The following is an 18,146-nucleotide window of genomic DNA, read 5'->3' as shown; positions in this document are numbered from 1 at the left end:
CGATATTTTCATAAACTATGGAACGTAGGGGGTATATAGCTTCGTCTCGTTCCTTTAAGTTGCGGAACGCGTTCCACTTTTTAAAGGAACGTGTTTGTGACGTAGTGGTTGGCTCAGGTAGTTTTACGTGTTGCTTTGAACCAAATGAGTTCGATTCCTAGCGTGATATAATTTACTATTGTATTTTTGTTTCATTTAGGGCTATCCAACTCCAACCTTAAGGCTCATTGCAGGTCTAGGCCAATGAGTCAATCACCATCTAGATTTTTCACCGACCGCTCACGGACGGGCACGGCGCAGTATGCACACACACCACGAAGTTCCATAGTCGCTTGGGACTGACGTTCCTATGATTGCTCTTATATATGATTCGTGTTCCACCGCATTTGGGAACGATGTTCCATGATGTTCCCGTTCCACGTTTCGAGACGAAGTTCCCGGAACGGGGAACGTGCCCATGTTCCCGTACCCCGGCTGCTAAGCTCCAACCTTAAGGCTCATTGCAGGTCTAGGCCAATGAGTCAATCACCATCTAGATTTTTCACCGACCGCTCACGGACGGGCACGGCGCACTATGCACACACACCACGAAGTTCCATAGTCGCTTGGGACTGACGTTCCTATGATTGCTCTTATATATGATTCGTGTTCCACCGCATTTGGGAACGATGTTCCATGATGTTCCCGTTCCACGTTTCGGGACGAAGTTCCCGGAACGGGGAACGTGCCCATGTTCCCGTACCCCGGCTGCTAAGGGCCGAATCCCCTTGACGAAAAAAGGTCAGCAAGACACGTGTTCACAGCCACGGCCTGCTGTTTCTAGAAGCGAAGGCAGAGCTGCTTCAACTATGAAGTTCTGGCGTCCTGGGCCGTGCTGCTGCTAGTGGTATTGGCGCATCCATCACACTTGCCACGAGAGCAAAGGCAGCGTCCATCGCACTTGCCATTCAAGTCGGCCGGTTTCTACGAGCACGACGGCCCGCCTATGCGTGGGCCGAGGGCCCAATGTACCAATACCTGGGCCTTTGGCCCCTCCCCTTTCTAACCAAAAATATGATTTGGCGAGTATACCATGATTCCCCTATAAAGAAGGATATATGATGATGATGATTTGGCGTTCCACGTATTGTTGTTCATGAATTTGTATTTTCTAACTAAAATTGTGTTTTATTTATGATTTTGTGTTTAGTGTTCGTATTTCCTGGTGTGTGTGATTTAAATCTATAAGGTTTGATTGGTTGGCTTCCAAAATTTGTCAAACCAAAGAATTGGCATGCCATGATTTTGGCTATTGATTGGTTTGCTACCAACATTTAGCATGCCAAATCCATAGTAAAACTTTTACCTAACTTTGGCTTGCCAAATCCTTGGTATAGCAATTTGACCGCAAACCAATCAGGGCCATAGTGTAAAATTCTTTTGCATTATAGATAGCAATATACTTATAAAAAGAACAGTACACATTTAAATAGAATTGTTTAGTATTTTATAAGTGGTTTTTGTGCCGTAGCCTTTAAGAGACTTAATTTCATCCTCTCTTAGTCATCACAGTCACTTCACTACAGGTTTATAACTTTTTATTATAATATAAAATGGAATAGATTAAATGGATACTACTATTATTAATGACTATTAGAATATACCGAATCAATGGTTTAGTTTTTTCTGATTTTTATATGATTTATTTTGTGAAGTATATCTGTTAATCATCACACTATAAAAGAGCGAGTTTTTTTGAGGGTGCTCTCCCACTATAATAATCGTTCGATCTATACATCGTGCTAGATGAGCCCTTACTAAGACTAAGATGTAAGACTTCTCTTGATATAAGACTCCTCTATAAGACTCCTAAACCAAGATTCAATTTTAAATACGTCTCATGGTCGGAGTCTAATTTTTTCTCAACCCACCAATATACGTACCCGTCTGTATGTACCCAGAGTCTGCACCCCATGCAACGAACGCGACCCTTGTTGCCGCCATCGTAGAGGGAAAAAACTTAGGCCTCTCCATCTCCCTGCCCTGGCCACCGCCGCCGTCATGTCAACGACCTCGTGCACGCCCCATGACTGCTGCGAGGGTCGATGGAGAACGGAGGGCTGTCGGCGGCGGCGGAGTAGTGAGAGGATGATGTACGGTGTTGGGAGCGTGGCCATGGCCGGATGGCCCTTGGAGAGCGGCCAGATGCGGCTCCTTCATGGGCAGCCATGCGAGGGTCATGACCTCCATAGCTTCCACTTCTAGGCACACACGTGCACTTGAGGAGAGCATGCAGGTAGCAGGGAGACGACTAGAAGATCCGTCCGTCTATCTTTGACCTGATTAGATTATTGGATTTATGTTTGTAAAAATATAATATCAACAAATCATTTTTATTTGTTTGATTGGTAAAATATGATATAAAAAATAGATACATCAATAATTGTTGTATTTCTGAAACAGTGTTGTCCAAAGATGAGGTTTTAGCCAAAACAAAGCTATTCATCTCAATAGAAAGAGGACAAAAACTATTGTGTATATGGATGAACTACCGATGTCACAAAGGTATGTTAAATTAATTGATTAATTTTTCTTGTTTGGTTGCATTTGTGACTTATGATAATCATGTAAAATTATGTTATAATTTATTTCTGCTTACTATGCCATATAGATGAACAGCAAAGGAACTAAGAAAAACATTAAATCCTAATTATCTACATTATTTAAATAATAAATCACTCAACTCAGTTTAATAAATCTATTTTTCCTATTTATGTCAATTATTACTTGCTATAGCAATATATATATGTTTTTTATTTTAATTATACCATTGTTTTTGACAGTCACACGTTAAAGTATGTAAGCCTGTAATAACCATAGACACTATGTGTGAGCTATTTCTATTGGTTCTCACATAGAAATACGTGTGTGTCGCACGTGCATATTTGCTAGTAATCAATATAATTCCTACTTCCCTTAGCTTGTTCGAAAAGAATAGAAGGAGAGGCGGGGAGACTTCTTATCAATGAACCTCAGGCATCAATAATGCCGTAATCTTGCTCCAATTACCCTTTTTCTTTTGAATAAGTTAAGAGAGCATCACAATTCACAACCGGGATCATGCCATGAAGCTCATCTCGAACTCGTCGTCGCCGACCATCACGAAGTGCGAGCCCTGATCGATCACCTTCCTGCCATCCTCCGTCGCCCGGCTGAAGTGCTTGCAGGGGCTCACCTCGAACTCCACGTGCGCCGTCTGCGTCGCCCTCAAGTGCAGGCTCTGGAACCCGATCAGCTGTCTGGCCGGCCGGCCGCTGCCGTCCGTCGCGTTGGGCCAGCGCAGGAACACCAGCACCGGGTGCTTCCCGTCCATGGGCCCGTGGTTCTGCACCCGCACCACCGCCGGGAACTTGAGCCGGTCGCACGTCTCCGACCCGATCGCCTCCACGTCGTAGGTCGCCACGCCGCCCGCCGTCGTCGCCAGCGCCTTCAAGCCGGCGACGTTGCTCATGGAGGGCGGGGGCTTCGTGACGAAGCGGTGGGAGTACTTGGAGTAGCTGAGGCCGTAGCCGAAGTTGAACACGGTCGGCCCGCGGTAGAACCGGTACGTCCGGCCGGGGTACCCCGTGGCTGGGTCGGCGCGCATCCGCATGTCCGTCATGGGCACCTTCGTGAAATCTTGGGGATACCACGTCACGGGAAGCCTTCCACCTGCAGAAGAAGATGATTTGTGTTAGGAGCTGGTGGTTTGCCATGCCAGAGCTATTCGTTCAGAGGAAATGGACGAAACCTCACCGGGGTTGTGCTCTCCGAAGAGGACCTGTGCGATGGCAATGCCGCCGGCCTCGCCGGGGTATCCAGCCCACAGGATGGCACCAATCTTGGGGTTCGTCTTGGCGAAGCTCACATCCACGGGCCCGCCGCAGAGCAGCACAAGGATCACCGGCTTCTTCGCGGCGTTCGCGACGCTCTCGATGAGGGTCTGCTGCTGTCCCGGGAGCGTCAGGTCCAGCCGGTCAACCTCCTCCCTCTCCTGATTCTGATCCAGCCCCATGAACAAGACGACGGAGTCCGCCGAGCTCGCGGCCTGGACCGCCTCGGGAATCGTCGTGACGTTGCAGGCGGCCGAGTTGCAGCCGGCGACGAAGCTCGTATCCTTCACGTAGCCCTGCAGCACCTGGAGCGGCGTCACCGTCACGCACGGCGGGCCGAAGTAGTTGCCGAGCAGGCTGGTGGCGTTGTTCGCGTTGAACCCGATCACGGCGAGGGACGCGACGCCGGACTTGGACAGCGGGAGCGCGCCGCCGTCGTTCTTGAGCAGGACGATGCCGTCCTGCGCCGCCTCCAGGGCCAGGTCCTGGTGCTCCTGCGTGCACACCTGGTCGGGCCCGATGTTGCCGTACCGGTTCCGCCTCGGGTCGCCGTTGAAGAGCCCCAGCCTCATCCTGACGGTGAACAGGTTGTGCAGGGCCCGGTTGATGTCCTGCTCCGTGATCTTCCCTTGCTGGAGCGCGGAGGCGCCGTATTTCTGCACATAGCCGCCGCAGTTCACGTCCATTCCTGAAAGTTTTCCGATCGGAATACGAAAAAGGGTCAGAAACGTATTTCTCAGTGTCTTTGGGGGGGGGGGGGGGGCATGGCATCTGTCAGTTTTCACGAAATTTTCACCAACTCGTTTGAATTTCGTTGAGAGAAGTTCAAACTGCCGCATTATTGGTTTTTGTTGCTTTGTTGATTGATGTGGGTCTCGTTTTCACTGTAATTGTTGATTTGGACCACTTATAGGCTTTAGTCGTTTTAGACTAGATAGCAGAATAGCTACTATACATGCTTATCTGGTCCTTTTTCTGTGACATCTGGAATCTTATGATATCACGATGTTCGTCATGATAGCAATTATTTGTAGCGGATCGGGTTGCTTGCTCAGATGATCAGATCAACAAAACAGGATAAAAGGTAGTATATATGAGCATGCAGGAGCAGTTAGTTGGAGCCAAAATGCTAAATCAACTTTTAGTTGAAGTTCAGTCACCTATCGTAACAGACTGTCCAAATAGCCCCAGGAGTATTTCAAAAAGAAAATATTCAGACAGTATGATCACGGATTAATCCATCCTAATGCTAGGATGTGTTTGTGTTGTTAATAACTAAAGCAGTGAGCTCGTACCAGCTTTGAGCACATCTGCAACTGCATCTTCTGACGTCTTGGCATATCCTTGTGCATCATGGATGATGGACACAGCGTCGCAGTCTGAGGTGATATACCTGATCAATCAAGACATGTAAAAACGTGCAAGTATCAGCAAGACAAAGATAAACTTTTAGCTGAAGTTTTACTGCCCTTGCTTCCGATCCATACACCCAGACAAAAGTTTACTGCCCAGCTCAAGACATGTAAGGCCTTGTTTAGTTTCCAAAATTTTTCAAGATTTCTCGTCACATCGAATCTTGCGCCACATGCATGAAGCATTAAATATAGACGAAAATAAAAACTAATTACGCAGTTTACCTGTAAATCTTTTGATCCTAGTTAGTCTATGATTGGATAATATTTGCCACAAACAAACGAAAGTGCTACAGTAACGAAATCCAAAATTTTTTCCCAAACTAAACAAGGCCTAAAACTTCAGCCAAAAGTTTATCTTTATCAGCAGGTCCACGACAAGGGAGGCTCCGAAAACTGCCGTGCCGGTGGTAGATATCTGTCATTGTCACACGGGCCCTTTTCAGCAAATCTTGCAGCAGCAGACTCACCCGTAAAAACCCCAGCTCTGCCTCGCCGTCTTGGAGAGCAGGTTGTAGTCGGCGCACGTCGGCACGCCATTGACGCGGTTGTAGGAGCACATGATGCCGCTGGCATGGCCGTCCTCCACGCAGCTCTTGAACGGAGGGTTGTACGTGTCCTCCAGATCCTGTGCCGTCACCTGAGAAGAGACAAGTGTTTTGCATTTCGTTTCAGTTTGTCCCAGATAATAAAACCACCTGAACATACAGACAGACTCTGCCAGTGTGTGCCAAGGCAGGCATTGGAATCACCTTGGCGTCGTAGACGTATCGGGTGATGCCCTTCCAGTTCTCGAGGTCGTAGGCGGTGAAGTGCTTGCAGCAGGCGGAGGCCTCGAGGTCGGTGGAGTTGACGGGGCCGGCGACGCCGTAGCCCTGCACGCCGCGGACGAAGACGGCGGCGTACTTGCCGGTCATCGTGGGGTCCTCGCCGGGGGTCTCCTGCCCGCGGCCCCAACGCGGGTCACGGAACACGTTGATGTTGGGCGCCCAGAACGTGAGCCCCTCCGCCTGCCCGTTGTTGTACACCGCCCTCGCCTCAACGCCGATCACCTGCCCGTCGACGTCGCATCATCAGTAAGTAACATCACTCTCTGCTTTCAAGATTTGCTCACATAGCAGAGAACAATTCTAATGCTCGACAATAGACAAAAAAGAAAAATCAACTTTGTTAGGTACAGTACAGTTGAGACACTACATTCCGTTCAGAAACTACATTTCATTTGTTTTTTATAGCACAAAAGGACAACACGAGTGGTACAACGTTTGTTGTGAATTTCTCAGTCTGCTCAAGAGTCAAGACCGAACGGAACGGCCCGAATCGCCTCCATCAATTTTGACCGAAAGGAGAAAAGCTGCATGCACCTACCGTTACGGTACGTATATGCGTTCAAAAGCTGTTACACCCGGTTGGTGAAATTAGGTGCAAGAACACGCGGCATTTCTTTGGAGTTTGTTGCAGAAAATGGCCTGCTCTAGTGCCCCTCCTCATCATTTCTCACGCTCTACGTGCTGGATCACCTTCCATTTTGTTTTAATTTTAGTAGTAGCAATTTAAGAGATGGCCCCCCTATCTAGATTCTAGGGGGAAAAGCGATAATTATCACTAATCACGCGTACTACTACCAGTAGGGCAGTGGTTAGTCGTGAAACAGCCACGTTCTCCTGCTGTCGTCGCACAGCAACACAAAGGACACGTGAAAACGATGGGCAGGTCGTGCATGCCCCGCGCGTTTACCATAGCACGGAGAGAGAGAGAGAGAGAGAGAGAGAGAGAGAGAGAGAGAGAGAGAAGCAGAGAGGCGGTGTACGTGTACCTGGCCGATGCGGTACCAGAGGTGCGGGTTGAAGGAGGCGGCGGTGAGGATGACCTGCGGGAAGCTGGTGGCGGCGCGGAGCGGGCCGTCGAGGTGGATGCCGCGGCCCGCGTTAGCGACCCCGTGGAGCGCCTCGGACCACCACTTGTACGCCGGCACGCCGAGCCGCGGGATGGCCGGGGACTCGTCCCCGAGCTGCGAGATCTTCTCCGCCACCGTCAACCGCGAGACGAGGTCGTCCACGCGCCGGTCGATGGGCAGCGCCGTGTCGCAGAACGGGATGTTGGGCGGCGCGCCGGCGCCGCAGGTGTAGGGCGGCTCGGACGCCGCGCCGCCATGCAGCTGCAGCAGGACCGCCAGCAGCAGCGCGGCGGCGGCGGTGGCGACGTGGACGACGTGGAGGGAGGAGAGCGCGCGGCCGCCTCCCATGGCTGTATGTGTGTGCGCGTGTGTCGCGGCGCCAAGTGAGCAGAGCTTGCTCGGCAGGCGTGTGTATATATCGAGCTGGCTGGCAGAGGGGGGCGCCGAGCGCGACGCGATGCGCGGGGACTGTGTTGTCTACAGTCTACAGTCTACTGACAGTGCAGGTCACTGTCCGTGTTTGTTGACAGTTTTGCCCAGTTCACTGCCGTCAGTGTACTAAACTAACTGGCAGTATTATTGGCAAGCAGTTTTGGTTCGCGATTAATGAACATATATATATATACACTACCACCTGGTGGAAATCTAAATGAATTATCTGATATGTCAGTGCTGATGGCTTTTAGCGAGTGCGAGTTCAAAAGCACAGTAACAAGTTATCTATCTCCGGATAATTAGACATATTTTTTATTCTTCAGTACAGTAGATCATCAGTGGATGCCCTGTTACGATATCTCGAAGAGAAACTCATGGGCCAATTCTGAGGTCCAAGGCAATCGAAACCACCGGGAGAAGGAATGCGCACGCATGCATGATGGAATAATCACTCTTCCTTACACGACAAGCAGCTGAAAATCCAGTCATCATTCTCCGAAAGCGAAGCAAGTTGGGCGAACAAGCGAGCCTGCCATGCGAGCAACGCAAACAGGCAGCACGAATGCACGATCCTACATATCCTCTAGCTACGGAGGGAGAACTGCATGCGTCGCGATTCAGATCCGCGAAAAAGCTTCGCTCCTCCTCCTCCTGACTCCTCCATGCGCGGCGCGCGTCGTGCACTCGTGGCCGCCACCACTAGCACTAGCTAGCAGTAGTGGCCGGCTGGAGTGCCGTAGCTAGCTCGCAGTGGGGTGAATGCTTGCAGAACATGGCTGGCTACCTGTCGGTGTGTGCATTGGGCAGCGTAATTTCTCCGACCCCCCGGACGGGGAGTACAGTTCGTCGCCGTATGCGTGCTTTGCTGTCTTCCGCTTCCGCGCGCCCATGTTTGGGTTTGGCCGGACTAGCGCCCGTGACAAGCTAAACTAGCCTCGGAGACCCGGCGGCGACGCGTGGTGCTGCTCGCCGTGGCGGCGGCCGCGTCCAATTAACTTCCAAGTGCTTAGACCGGCGCTGCCGCCAACGTAGAGTCTAAAACACAGCATAGTAGAGCACTTTCTCCATCCCAAACTATAATTCATTTTAAATGTTGGAAAGTTAAAGCATCTCAAATTTAACAAAAATTATAGAAACAAATACAAAGATTTATAACATCAAATAAGTATAATATAAAAATATAATTAATATATAATGTAACGATACTAAATTGACATCAACCTACAGCGCCGCGCGACAGAATTTCGCCATTGACGTTGCCATCGCGAGGACGGAGGACCGGACGGAGCAGTTAGCAGTACTAGCGGCGTCCGCTGGCCGGTCAAATAATGCAGACGTGACGGCTGTACAAGACGAGAATTATAGCCAGATCGATCGCGATGCAGTAGTAATAGTTTCGCATGGGGTTTTCATCTTCTCGTGAATTGGCTCTGCCCATGGTGCCCGAATTCAGCCGCAGACAAGTCCTGTGAACTGTAGAGAGTAGGCCTGGGACCGATCGCCAAGGCATGGCCACATGAGTCCAGTCCAGGGAAACAATTGTCAGATAGCGACATTGCTTGACGCGACGTGCTCAGTGAGCTCCCTGCCGCAGTGTGGTGCATGCACTTGCTCAGATCACGGAGTCACCTCCGCTTCGATCACGAAAGATGTGGATCGATCAAGATGGCACCGGCAAACAGGAAGCTGCAGCATCAGGCTGCCATGTTTGTTCAAAACTGACGGAGAGGAGATGGAGACGTGACAATTGGATCATGAGCCAGTCAGGAGGTGTCACTGTTGGAACATAGCGAAAGATGGAGAGTGTTCCTCTGGCCTGGGAAAATGGCAGGTTGGCATGCATTGTGGACACTGTCAATCGGGTGTTCATCAAAAGATCAGGCAGAGCCTCAATGTTCAAAGCAAACCCGTTTAAACCGAAGACAGTCAAGACGTCGAGCAAGATCGATCCTTTTGCAGCGATACGGCACGCAGAAATTGAATGCGACCGATGGATGCGAGCTCTGGAAAAACCTTAGAAGTGGAGTCATAGCCTCGTAGGCAAATTAAAGGTACAGAATAACGCATCATTGAGCATGATGTCTGCACTCTGCCGCTGGTTTCGCTGCAGATGTTCAGGGTTCAGTTCCGAGCTCTCCTTTGTGTGCCGCAAATTATCTTTACAAAAAAAAACAAAAATAAAATGGTAGCTTAGGCAGTTCTGATCCCATATCGCAGCACAGTTCTCCCTGGATGATCTGTGGCCAAGTGACGAAGTGGATATATTGAACAGCAAGTTGAGTGTCGGCGAGGAGACCAAAAAAAAAAGCAGCTTAAAGGCCACAAGGAGGACGCAGAACTTTCCGTGCCATTACTGATCTGCTTGCCGCTGAATAGAGTAATCAACGAGCGAGGTAGGCTAAGTGGTGGAGTTAGGTGCTGCTTACTGGTCAGGTCCGGACTCCGGACTGACGACTGTCGATTCGGGGGCAAAACCACAAACACCTTCCGTTCCACTGCATGCGCCGGCCGGGCTAATTTGACGCCATGATTGGTAGCTCCTACTAGTAATAGGCACGGCAAGGGTTCTCCGGACCTGTTGACCCGTGACTCAATTGTTTTTGTGCCAATATTCACCGTTGGCAATCCCAAGTTCTACAGAACAGAACATCTGAATCCTCAGCAAGTTCTTCGTAGCGTTCTTGGTAACCTGTTCCGAAACACGAGGAGAACAACTTTTTTCACAGTACATGGAGTCCTGGATACTTAGGTCTTGTTTAGATCTAAAAAGTTTTTTTTGGATTTTGACACTGTAGCGTTTTTATTTTTATTTGACAAACATTGTTCGATCATGAAGTAACTAGGCTTAAAAGATTTGTCTCGCGATTTACAGACAAACTGTGCAATTAGTTTTTGTTTTCATCTATATTTAATGCTCTATGTATTTGTCGCAAGATTCAATATGACAGAAAATTTTAAAATTTTTTTGGTTTTTGAGGTAAACTAAACAAGGCCTTACAGAAACACTTTAGCGAGCTGACAGGTAAAAGGGGACTCTACACTTGTCTGGTCCATCGTCCGGTAGCGGCATGCAGATGCAGTGCGGTCGGTCCGTAGATCGGGCGATCGCCGATCGGGCATTTGTTCTGCTCGCATCGCATGCATCTGTTTGGATGATGGCGCCGGTTATTCGTGGATCTAGAAACTGCGCGCCCACAACGTACTCGGAGAATGAGGACAGCGTCCAACTAGCAGCGGCACATGCAGCATGCGTTACGCGGCCGCACGATCATATACGACGCCGGGATCCTCAGCCAGCGCAGCAGGCCGATCGCCGGCCATGCACGCACGCACGCGCACTCGACGCCGGCCGGCCGGCCGGCCGATCCGTCGCCCATAATTGGCATGGCGCTGTCCTCGTCGTGCATATTTTAAACGATCTTTAAAATGCAAAGCGGCATTAACTTCTTGCCGCTTTTGTGGAGGAGTGTCGAGCTCGACATGTCTGCAGCTGTGCCTCCCGGCTTCTTCGTAGGAACTGCGATCGTTTGTTCGTCTGAACACAGTAATAACTTGAGTGAGACCTGCGTGGACTGACTAGTCTCTACTCCTACATCTGTCATCAGCTGTGGCAGCATTCGTGTACTGATTGGCAGCGAAGGTAACCGAAATGGAGCAAAAGGAGATGACAAGTTTATGCAGAACTACTGAATTACTGAATATGCAAAAGGCACTAGTGTGTAGTAGCGCCTTGAATTCAGGTTTCGATTTGGCAATAGAATATGCGCCTTGAATTCAGGTTTCGATTTGGCAATAGAATATGCGAATGTGTTTGTGGCCCGGGGTCAAAAGGTTTGGTGAGGATGTTTGGGGCAATGTCCCCAAACCAATTCCACGAAAAGCGATAATAATCGCGCACACATGCGTGGTAGATATAGCCCGGGTCGATCGCTTAAACTAGTTTTTGTGCCATTCTTTCTTCCGATGCTCTCTCAACATGATGCTCGCGGGAAAAAAAAAAGGCAGATCTCTCCTACCACTTTTACGACGCACTATCTCCAAAAGAACATGCTGTGTTGACCTGGCAGACAACACTCATTCTGGACGTGCATTATGCCAAGATCATCATTGAGACTGCTTGAGAGGTAGTGACACAGGACTCAGTGACACCTTGTGGGCTTCAGCTTCACTGATATATGCAGTGAAGTGTGTATTAGTAGTGGGCAGTCGGCGTGTGTTGGGCAAGAGATTTGCTAATTTGTTGCAGGAGCCATGTTCTTGCTGGGTTGCTGCACTGGGATGGATATAACTTGGCACGAACGCCACCAAGGACCACTAGCTGACGACGTCGTGTACTGGCGTGTAGGATTGGCATGGCCTAATTCGCTGCAAGATGTCAATGCGCCACATCGCAAAAGGGAAGGAAGAGGATATGCTCCATTGCGTCAGTGTGTATATATATCTATGTAGGTGGGGATGTTTTAGACAATTATATGATCGTTTAATGAGTCGCTTAGGCTACACTCGTAAGTCCCGCGTTTTGCTTAATGCAGACATGAGTAGCTTATGGGAAGTTTGGTTTGAGGTGCAGCATGAGAGATCCATTTCTCAAAATTGGTGAAATACCTATGTTCTAGATGTTTATACTAATTATTAGTTTTTTGAGAAATGATGTGAAAAAGTTATTTCATTCAAGAAAGGCAAAATAGTCATTTTGCTCCCTCAAATATCTATTGAGAGAAAGTGCGTCCAAAGTGCAAAGTTCAAGGACTAAAACAATCATTTTAATAGTCCTAACATAAAACTAAGCCCAAAAGTAAAGTTTGAAGACTAAAATAATTATTTTAAAAGTTTAAGAATAAAATTGAACCTTGGACGACAAAATGACTATTGTCTCCAAGAAGGAAAAAAAAGTGATACGATGGCAGGCTGCCCTATACCTCAAACTAAATTACTCTTTAATAATGTTCTCCAACTATTATGGTCATGGCAAAAGAGACATTTGAAGATATCTGTTCCGTAATCGCCTCCCATTACGAGAAAATCGCTGTTGAGGCTTTGTTTAGTTCCTAATTTTTCTTAAAATTCTTCATCATACCAAATCTTTAAACTTATGCATAAACCATTAAATATAGATAAAAATAACTAACTACATGGCTTATCCATGCATGAACCATTAAATATATATAAAAAATAATTAATTATACAGTTTATTCTTAGTTTACAGGATAAATAAGCATGACATGGCCGCCATCAATGTCCATCAAGACCGTCACATTTCTCATGATTGGTAGCATTTGCGTGGATGTGATGTGACAGCAGTCAAGCACCGACGACAGTCTCCTCCGTTCAGGAAAAAAAACTATAAATCTCATTTCCGTATTATAAAAGAAAAATACTGCTGATTCAGCTGATAAGCTTAAGCGAACAAGGTGAAAATCAAAAAATCTTAGACCCCTTTCATGTGATTTTTTTTATCACCTATCACATTTTTATCACCTATCACATTGAATGTTTACATACATATATAAAGTACTACATATATACTATTTACAAAACTAAAATAACAACTAGAGGATAATTTGTGAGACAAATCTTTTGAGCCTAATTAGTTCATAATTAGACACTAATCATCAAATAAAACGAAAATACTAAAGTGTCTATTAAATTTTATCACCCCCCACCAAACACCCTCTTATCTTAAGTTACTAAAAAGATATACCAAGCGTACAAGAATAACACTCAGTAAAAGAATAGTACTTATCAGTCATGGTATAGTGTTTTTCTCTCGCAACAAATCAGCGAACAATACTTTTCAACCTGGCCTTTTAGCGAAACAAACAACCCTGAGAGGAAAGAATTTTCATATGAAAGAAGCTCACTGCAAAGTACAAGTCAAGATGCCGATGTCTTACAGTTCCTACCTTACCATGGTTATTTTTACATCACCTACAAACATACTAGAATCCTTATCCAAAAAAAAAAACATACTAGAACAATGCTTTATGATAGGAGTAATCACTACAGCCAAAGTGCCAAACTGATGGTAAGCATCATAATTCCTAAGTTGAGGAAAAATCTCAATGCACATCTTGCTTCAAACCAAGCCAGCTGATCATACTAAGTCTCAGGAAAACTAACAGTTCAGCAGCGCAACATGCAGCACTCATTTTCTCATTGAAGACTTGCTGATCGTCTCAAGATTTGTCTTGCAGTTCTCTCTCAATTCTTTCAACTTCACAAAAGTAGAATGCTGAATAAAAGAAAATATGACTATTAGAACAGAACCATAAACCAAAAATACAATTAACCAAAGGAATACAGTTAGTGGCATAACATAAATACACTAAGGAATAATAAACATAACTAATAAGCTGACCTTATACCAAAAGATGGATACATAGAAAAATGTCATGCAAGATGTCACATGCAATGTGCGAATGCAATATAATCAAATTTACACATCCAAATGCTTAAGTTAAAGAATTCTAAGTGGATTTCAGAACGGCCTGAAAGAACTTGAAGCAAAGTTGTAAGCATGACTAGCAATCTTCGAAAACAAGGCAATAAAAAGACTCAGAAGCACTTCAGTTAAAACAACCAGAATTGACAGTCTCACCAAAGCAACCGTATAATTTTCTCAGTATCTTTTTAATCCACATATCACTCAGAACATGGCAGAATCAGAATGAATGCTTGACCAACACTCAGTTTGTGGGCTAATCGATTGAAAGTTCAAGACATAGACTTCTCAAAAAGAAAGGATGAAAATTTCTCTCTACTCCCTCCAGTCATGTTAAAGTAGCCATATGTGAAAATGCAGTTTACAGTTTAGGATCTTTCGCCCACCGTTTACCCTTCGACCCGTTACCTATCATTTTGCATACTTGTATAGTTAGGCCTTGTTTAGTTCCGAAAAATTCTGGGAAATCGACACTGTAGCACTTTCGTTTGTATTTAACAAATATTGTCCAATTATAGACTAACTAGGCTCAAAAGATTCGTCTCGTCAATTCCGACCAAACTGTGCAATTAGTTTTTATTTTCGTCTATGTTTAATACTTCATGCATGCGTCTAAAGATTCGATGTGACGGGGAATGTGAAAAATTTTGCAAAATTTTTTGGGAACTAAACAAGGCCTAATGTCCCTGCATAACTTGAACACTCATCCTCACAAACGGCATGCAGGAAGAGGAAAAAGAAAAAAAAAAGGGATTCCATGGTCATGAACAAGGTTGTTTAAATTGCTATCCTGAATCGGATCAGAACTTCAACGTAGGATTGTAGATTTTCCTTAAGAAATCAGTTTAAGATCATAAAGTTGTAAGATCGGACAATAGAATCAAGATTATGGTCATGAATATTTTTTTCTGGTTGCATGCATCCACTAACGCCGATCAAGACACATGCATGCACTTTGACCAAATGATTATTTAAGTAGACCAAGTAATGCAAGTAGGGGTAGCATGGCAATAATGTCTAGTCATTATTACGGCATCATGGTGTTAGAATTTGAGGCCAAAACATCACTTGAAACTGACTGGAGGGAGTACGAAACAGGCACCGTCACAAAATCCAGCAATTTACCCCAGAATAGAAATGTCTTTTAAAGATTTGTGCATAGAGCAATCAAATAGAACCAAACAGAACACTTGTCACATGCCCAAGAAGAAAAATGGCTATTACTCCCTCTGTTTCAAATTATAAGACGTTTTGGCTTTTCTAGATTCATGGCTTTCTTTATGCACTTAGATATACACTATGTCTAGATGCGTTGTGAAAGCGATGTATCTAGAAAAGCTAAAACGTCTTATAGTTTGAAACGGAGGGAGTAACTAACATGAAAGTTCTTCAGCACAACTCCATTTCAAAACTGAGGCCAGATTCTCACATAGTTAGAAGATACAATAACTTTTAAGTAATTTACTGCAAAATGTATTGGAAAACAAGGACAGCAGATAAAAAGGATCACAAAGTAGTATGCCCCAACAATTTCCCGACTGTGAACAAAGACAACGATAAAATGATTTCACAAGTATAGGAGTTAAGATAAATGGCAACAGAACCATGAAGCAAATAACATGATATTTATAAAAGGACTAATTCTTTAGTTACACCTACAGATTCCACCAGCCTATGCACCTTCAACTTTCAAGTATTGAGCTAGTACTCCCACCTATATGATAGTTATGTTTTTTCCCAGCTGTTTGCAAAAGAAAAATATGAGGGGGGTCTTATTTGTCTGTTGTCTTAGCCTCCAGATAAATGATTTAAGACCCAAAGCAGAAAACACGTGAGTTTCAATTATCACAGATCGTTCTCTTAAATCCATGATCCTTCTAGCAATTAAACCATATCAACATGTGCAAGCAGATGTATGCTGAACAGACTGCCACACATTATTTTGCTATAATCACAGGTGCATATTGATGGCAACTGGCAAGATACAGATACACAAACAACAAATTTTGTACTAAGCAAGGAGTGTTAAAGATGGGTAGAACAACTTACAAGCTGTGTTGACTCGCGGACAAGGGCATTTTCTGTATAAAGAAAGAGTGATCTCTGTTGTTGAGATAGTTCGAACTCCATTCCCACAGCTCGCTTTGAGTTATATCCGGCTACATTGGCAGCATATTCACTTCCTCTACTTCTTTCCTCCAACAACCTGGCAAACTTGATGTTTTTCTTCAATACTAAGGAATCGGCACAGAGGAATTGACATCAGTAAAATGTAGCAACATAAATAAATCAGAAGTACTTAGTTACTTATATATATCATCTTATAAAAAGGAGTTGAATTTGTGGTCATACCAGAAAGCCGGCTTCTTGCATCCTGATAATGGAGATCCATCCACATAAAAGCAGCTATTTCAGGGGCAAGGAAACAAAGGTAAGATATATGTTTGCATGCCATCATGCTGACATAAGCAAATGCGTCAGAAATGAAGAAATGAATGTGAACATACCCTTAAGACAGAAAGAACAAGCACAAGATTTTGTGGCGACAGCTTCTTCCAAACCCCCAGTTCTCATAGAAGCGTGCTGAATACTAGAACTTGGCATGTCACCACCTGCCATAGCATCCAATGAAGACAGAGGCTTCTGATTTCCTGATGAACCAACTATCTCCTCCTGAGTCAAGCACTCGTCGTCATTTGTTGATGTTTTATTAGCTAGCTCTGAGGTGCAAAAATGGTGTGGCAGTTCACCATTCATCTCATCATTATCTTCATCATCGTAGTCACCTTCAGATTCCAGCGAAGAATCCTGCTCCTTATCACTGAGATCAAATGAATCAATTGATGCATAATGGTTCTTCAAGTCACTGGCCTCCTTGGATAACAGCCCAGCTGCTTCGGCAGCCATGTGTTGAACCCTAGTGTTCTGAAAGATAGAAGGCCTTTCGAAATTCTCTTTGGCAACACCATCAAACAAATGCCCAAATACAATTCCCTTCCCTCTACTGCTGGTTTTTGCATTTTCATCAAACCCTTTCCCAGTCCCAGTGTCCTTTTCAATCCGTCTGATCTTTATCCCACCTGTACTCTTCTCCAGATCTGATGTGGCTGGTCGCTTGCAAAGGACATTCGTCAAGTCCCCAAGCGCGCATCGGCCACTACCATGAGTATTTTCCGCCATTGCTAGGTCCAGACCCTCACCAATCAGCTATATTAACAGCACCAAAAAAAACCCTGGCCTCAAATGCCTGGTCAATCCACAGACATAAAACGTAATAAGCAACATGTAGACCTTGTGTTGAGCAGTTGAGGTAACGGCAAAAGTGAAATTCCAAGCTGGATAGTGTAGGCTAAACAAATAGCTAGGTTTTGCTCATACAAAAACAACACAACTGGATCTGGCCAATGCAGGAGGGGAATCAAGTACATGCGCGGGTTGCTAATTCAATTTTTGGGCAAATCCAAGCCCATTTGAAGCAGACAATGCATGCCGCAGACGAACAAATAGAAAATCCAAGGTTCTCTAAGACGTAATCCTCCCAATCTCGCCCAAAGATCAAAATGCGAAGTCGATGTTGTTAAATCAAGGTCATAGCACCGTAACAAAATGAGTACCCTTATGCCTAAAGGCTAAAATTCAGAGCGAAAGAAGCCATGGATCCCCAACTCTTGCGCAGAGACGCCGCGACTACAATCGACCCATGGGAGGGGAGGGAGGGGGGCGCGGGCAGCGACAAACCCAGCGGCTACCGGGGACAAATCAAGCGTTCCAGCCTTCCAAGCGTGCCAAAACAAGGGAAACCTAGCAGGATCCTCTCCCTCCTCACGCGCGTGGACTGTGGACTCGGCAGCCGGAAACGAAAGCGCAAGTGAGGCGACGGAAGGGAGGGAGTAGGGTTTGGAGCGCGAACCTCGCCGTGAGACGCCGCCCGGCCTCTCCCAGGTCGCCGCCCGCGGGAGCTGGGGAGCGCGGTGCACGCCACGGAGGATGGGAGCGCGGGTTTGGGGAGGAAAAGGGAAGGGTGGGAGCGTCGGGTTTTTGTTGGTGGAGCCAGCAAAAATGGAGGCGGAAAACTGGAGCGGGCGACCTGAGCGAGCCGAGACCGGGAG

The 18,146-nt window shown here is 46.1% G+C and overlaps 2 protein-coding genes across 2 annotated transcripts; both read right to left on the bottom strand.

Moving 5' to 3' along the window:
- LOC8075695 (probable beta-D-xylosidase 7) lies at positions 2,868–7,558 on the bottom strand. Its single transcript, XM_002452495.2, has 6 exons — positions 7,080–7,558; positions 6,016–6,315; positions 5,734–5,903; positions 5,147–5,244; positions 3,775–4,539; positions 2,868–3,690 (listed from the first exon to the last, which is right to left on the bottom strand). The coding sequence occupies exons 1-6, from the start codon at positions 7,506–7,508 to the stop codon at positions 3,098–3,100; spliced, it is 2,355 nt and encodes a 784-aa protein (XP_002452540.1). The 5' UTR covers positions 7,509–7,558; the 3' UTR covers positions 2,868–3,097.
- On the bottom strand, positions 13,329–18,146 carry LOC8066413. Its single transcript, XM_002452494.2, has 5 exons — positions 17,948–18,146; positions 16,545–17,284; positions 16,390–16,443; positions 16,087–16,271; positions 13,329–13,827 (listed from the first exon to the last, which is right to left on the bottom strand). The coding sequence occupies exons 2-5, from the start codon at positions 17,215–17,217 to the stop codon at positions 13,741–13,743; spliced, it is 999 nt and encodes a 332-aa protein (XP_002452539.1). The 5' UTR covers positions 17,218–17,284; positions 17,948–18,146; the 3' UTR covers positions 13,329–13,740.

This window comes from Sorghum bicolor, chromosome 4 (assembly GCF_000003195.3).
Source record: "Sorghum bicolor cultivar BTx623 chromosome 4, Sorghum_bicolor_NCBIv3, whole genome shotgun sequence".
NCBI lineage: Eukaryota > Viridiplantae > Streptophyta > Magnoliopsida > Poales > Poaceae > Sorghum > Sorghum bicolor.
This window is presented reverse-complemented; position numbering and strand designations above follow the sequence as displayed.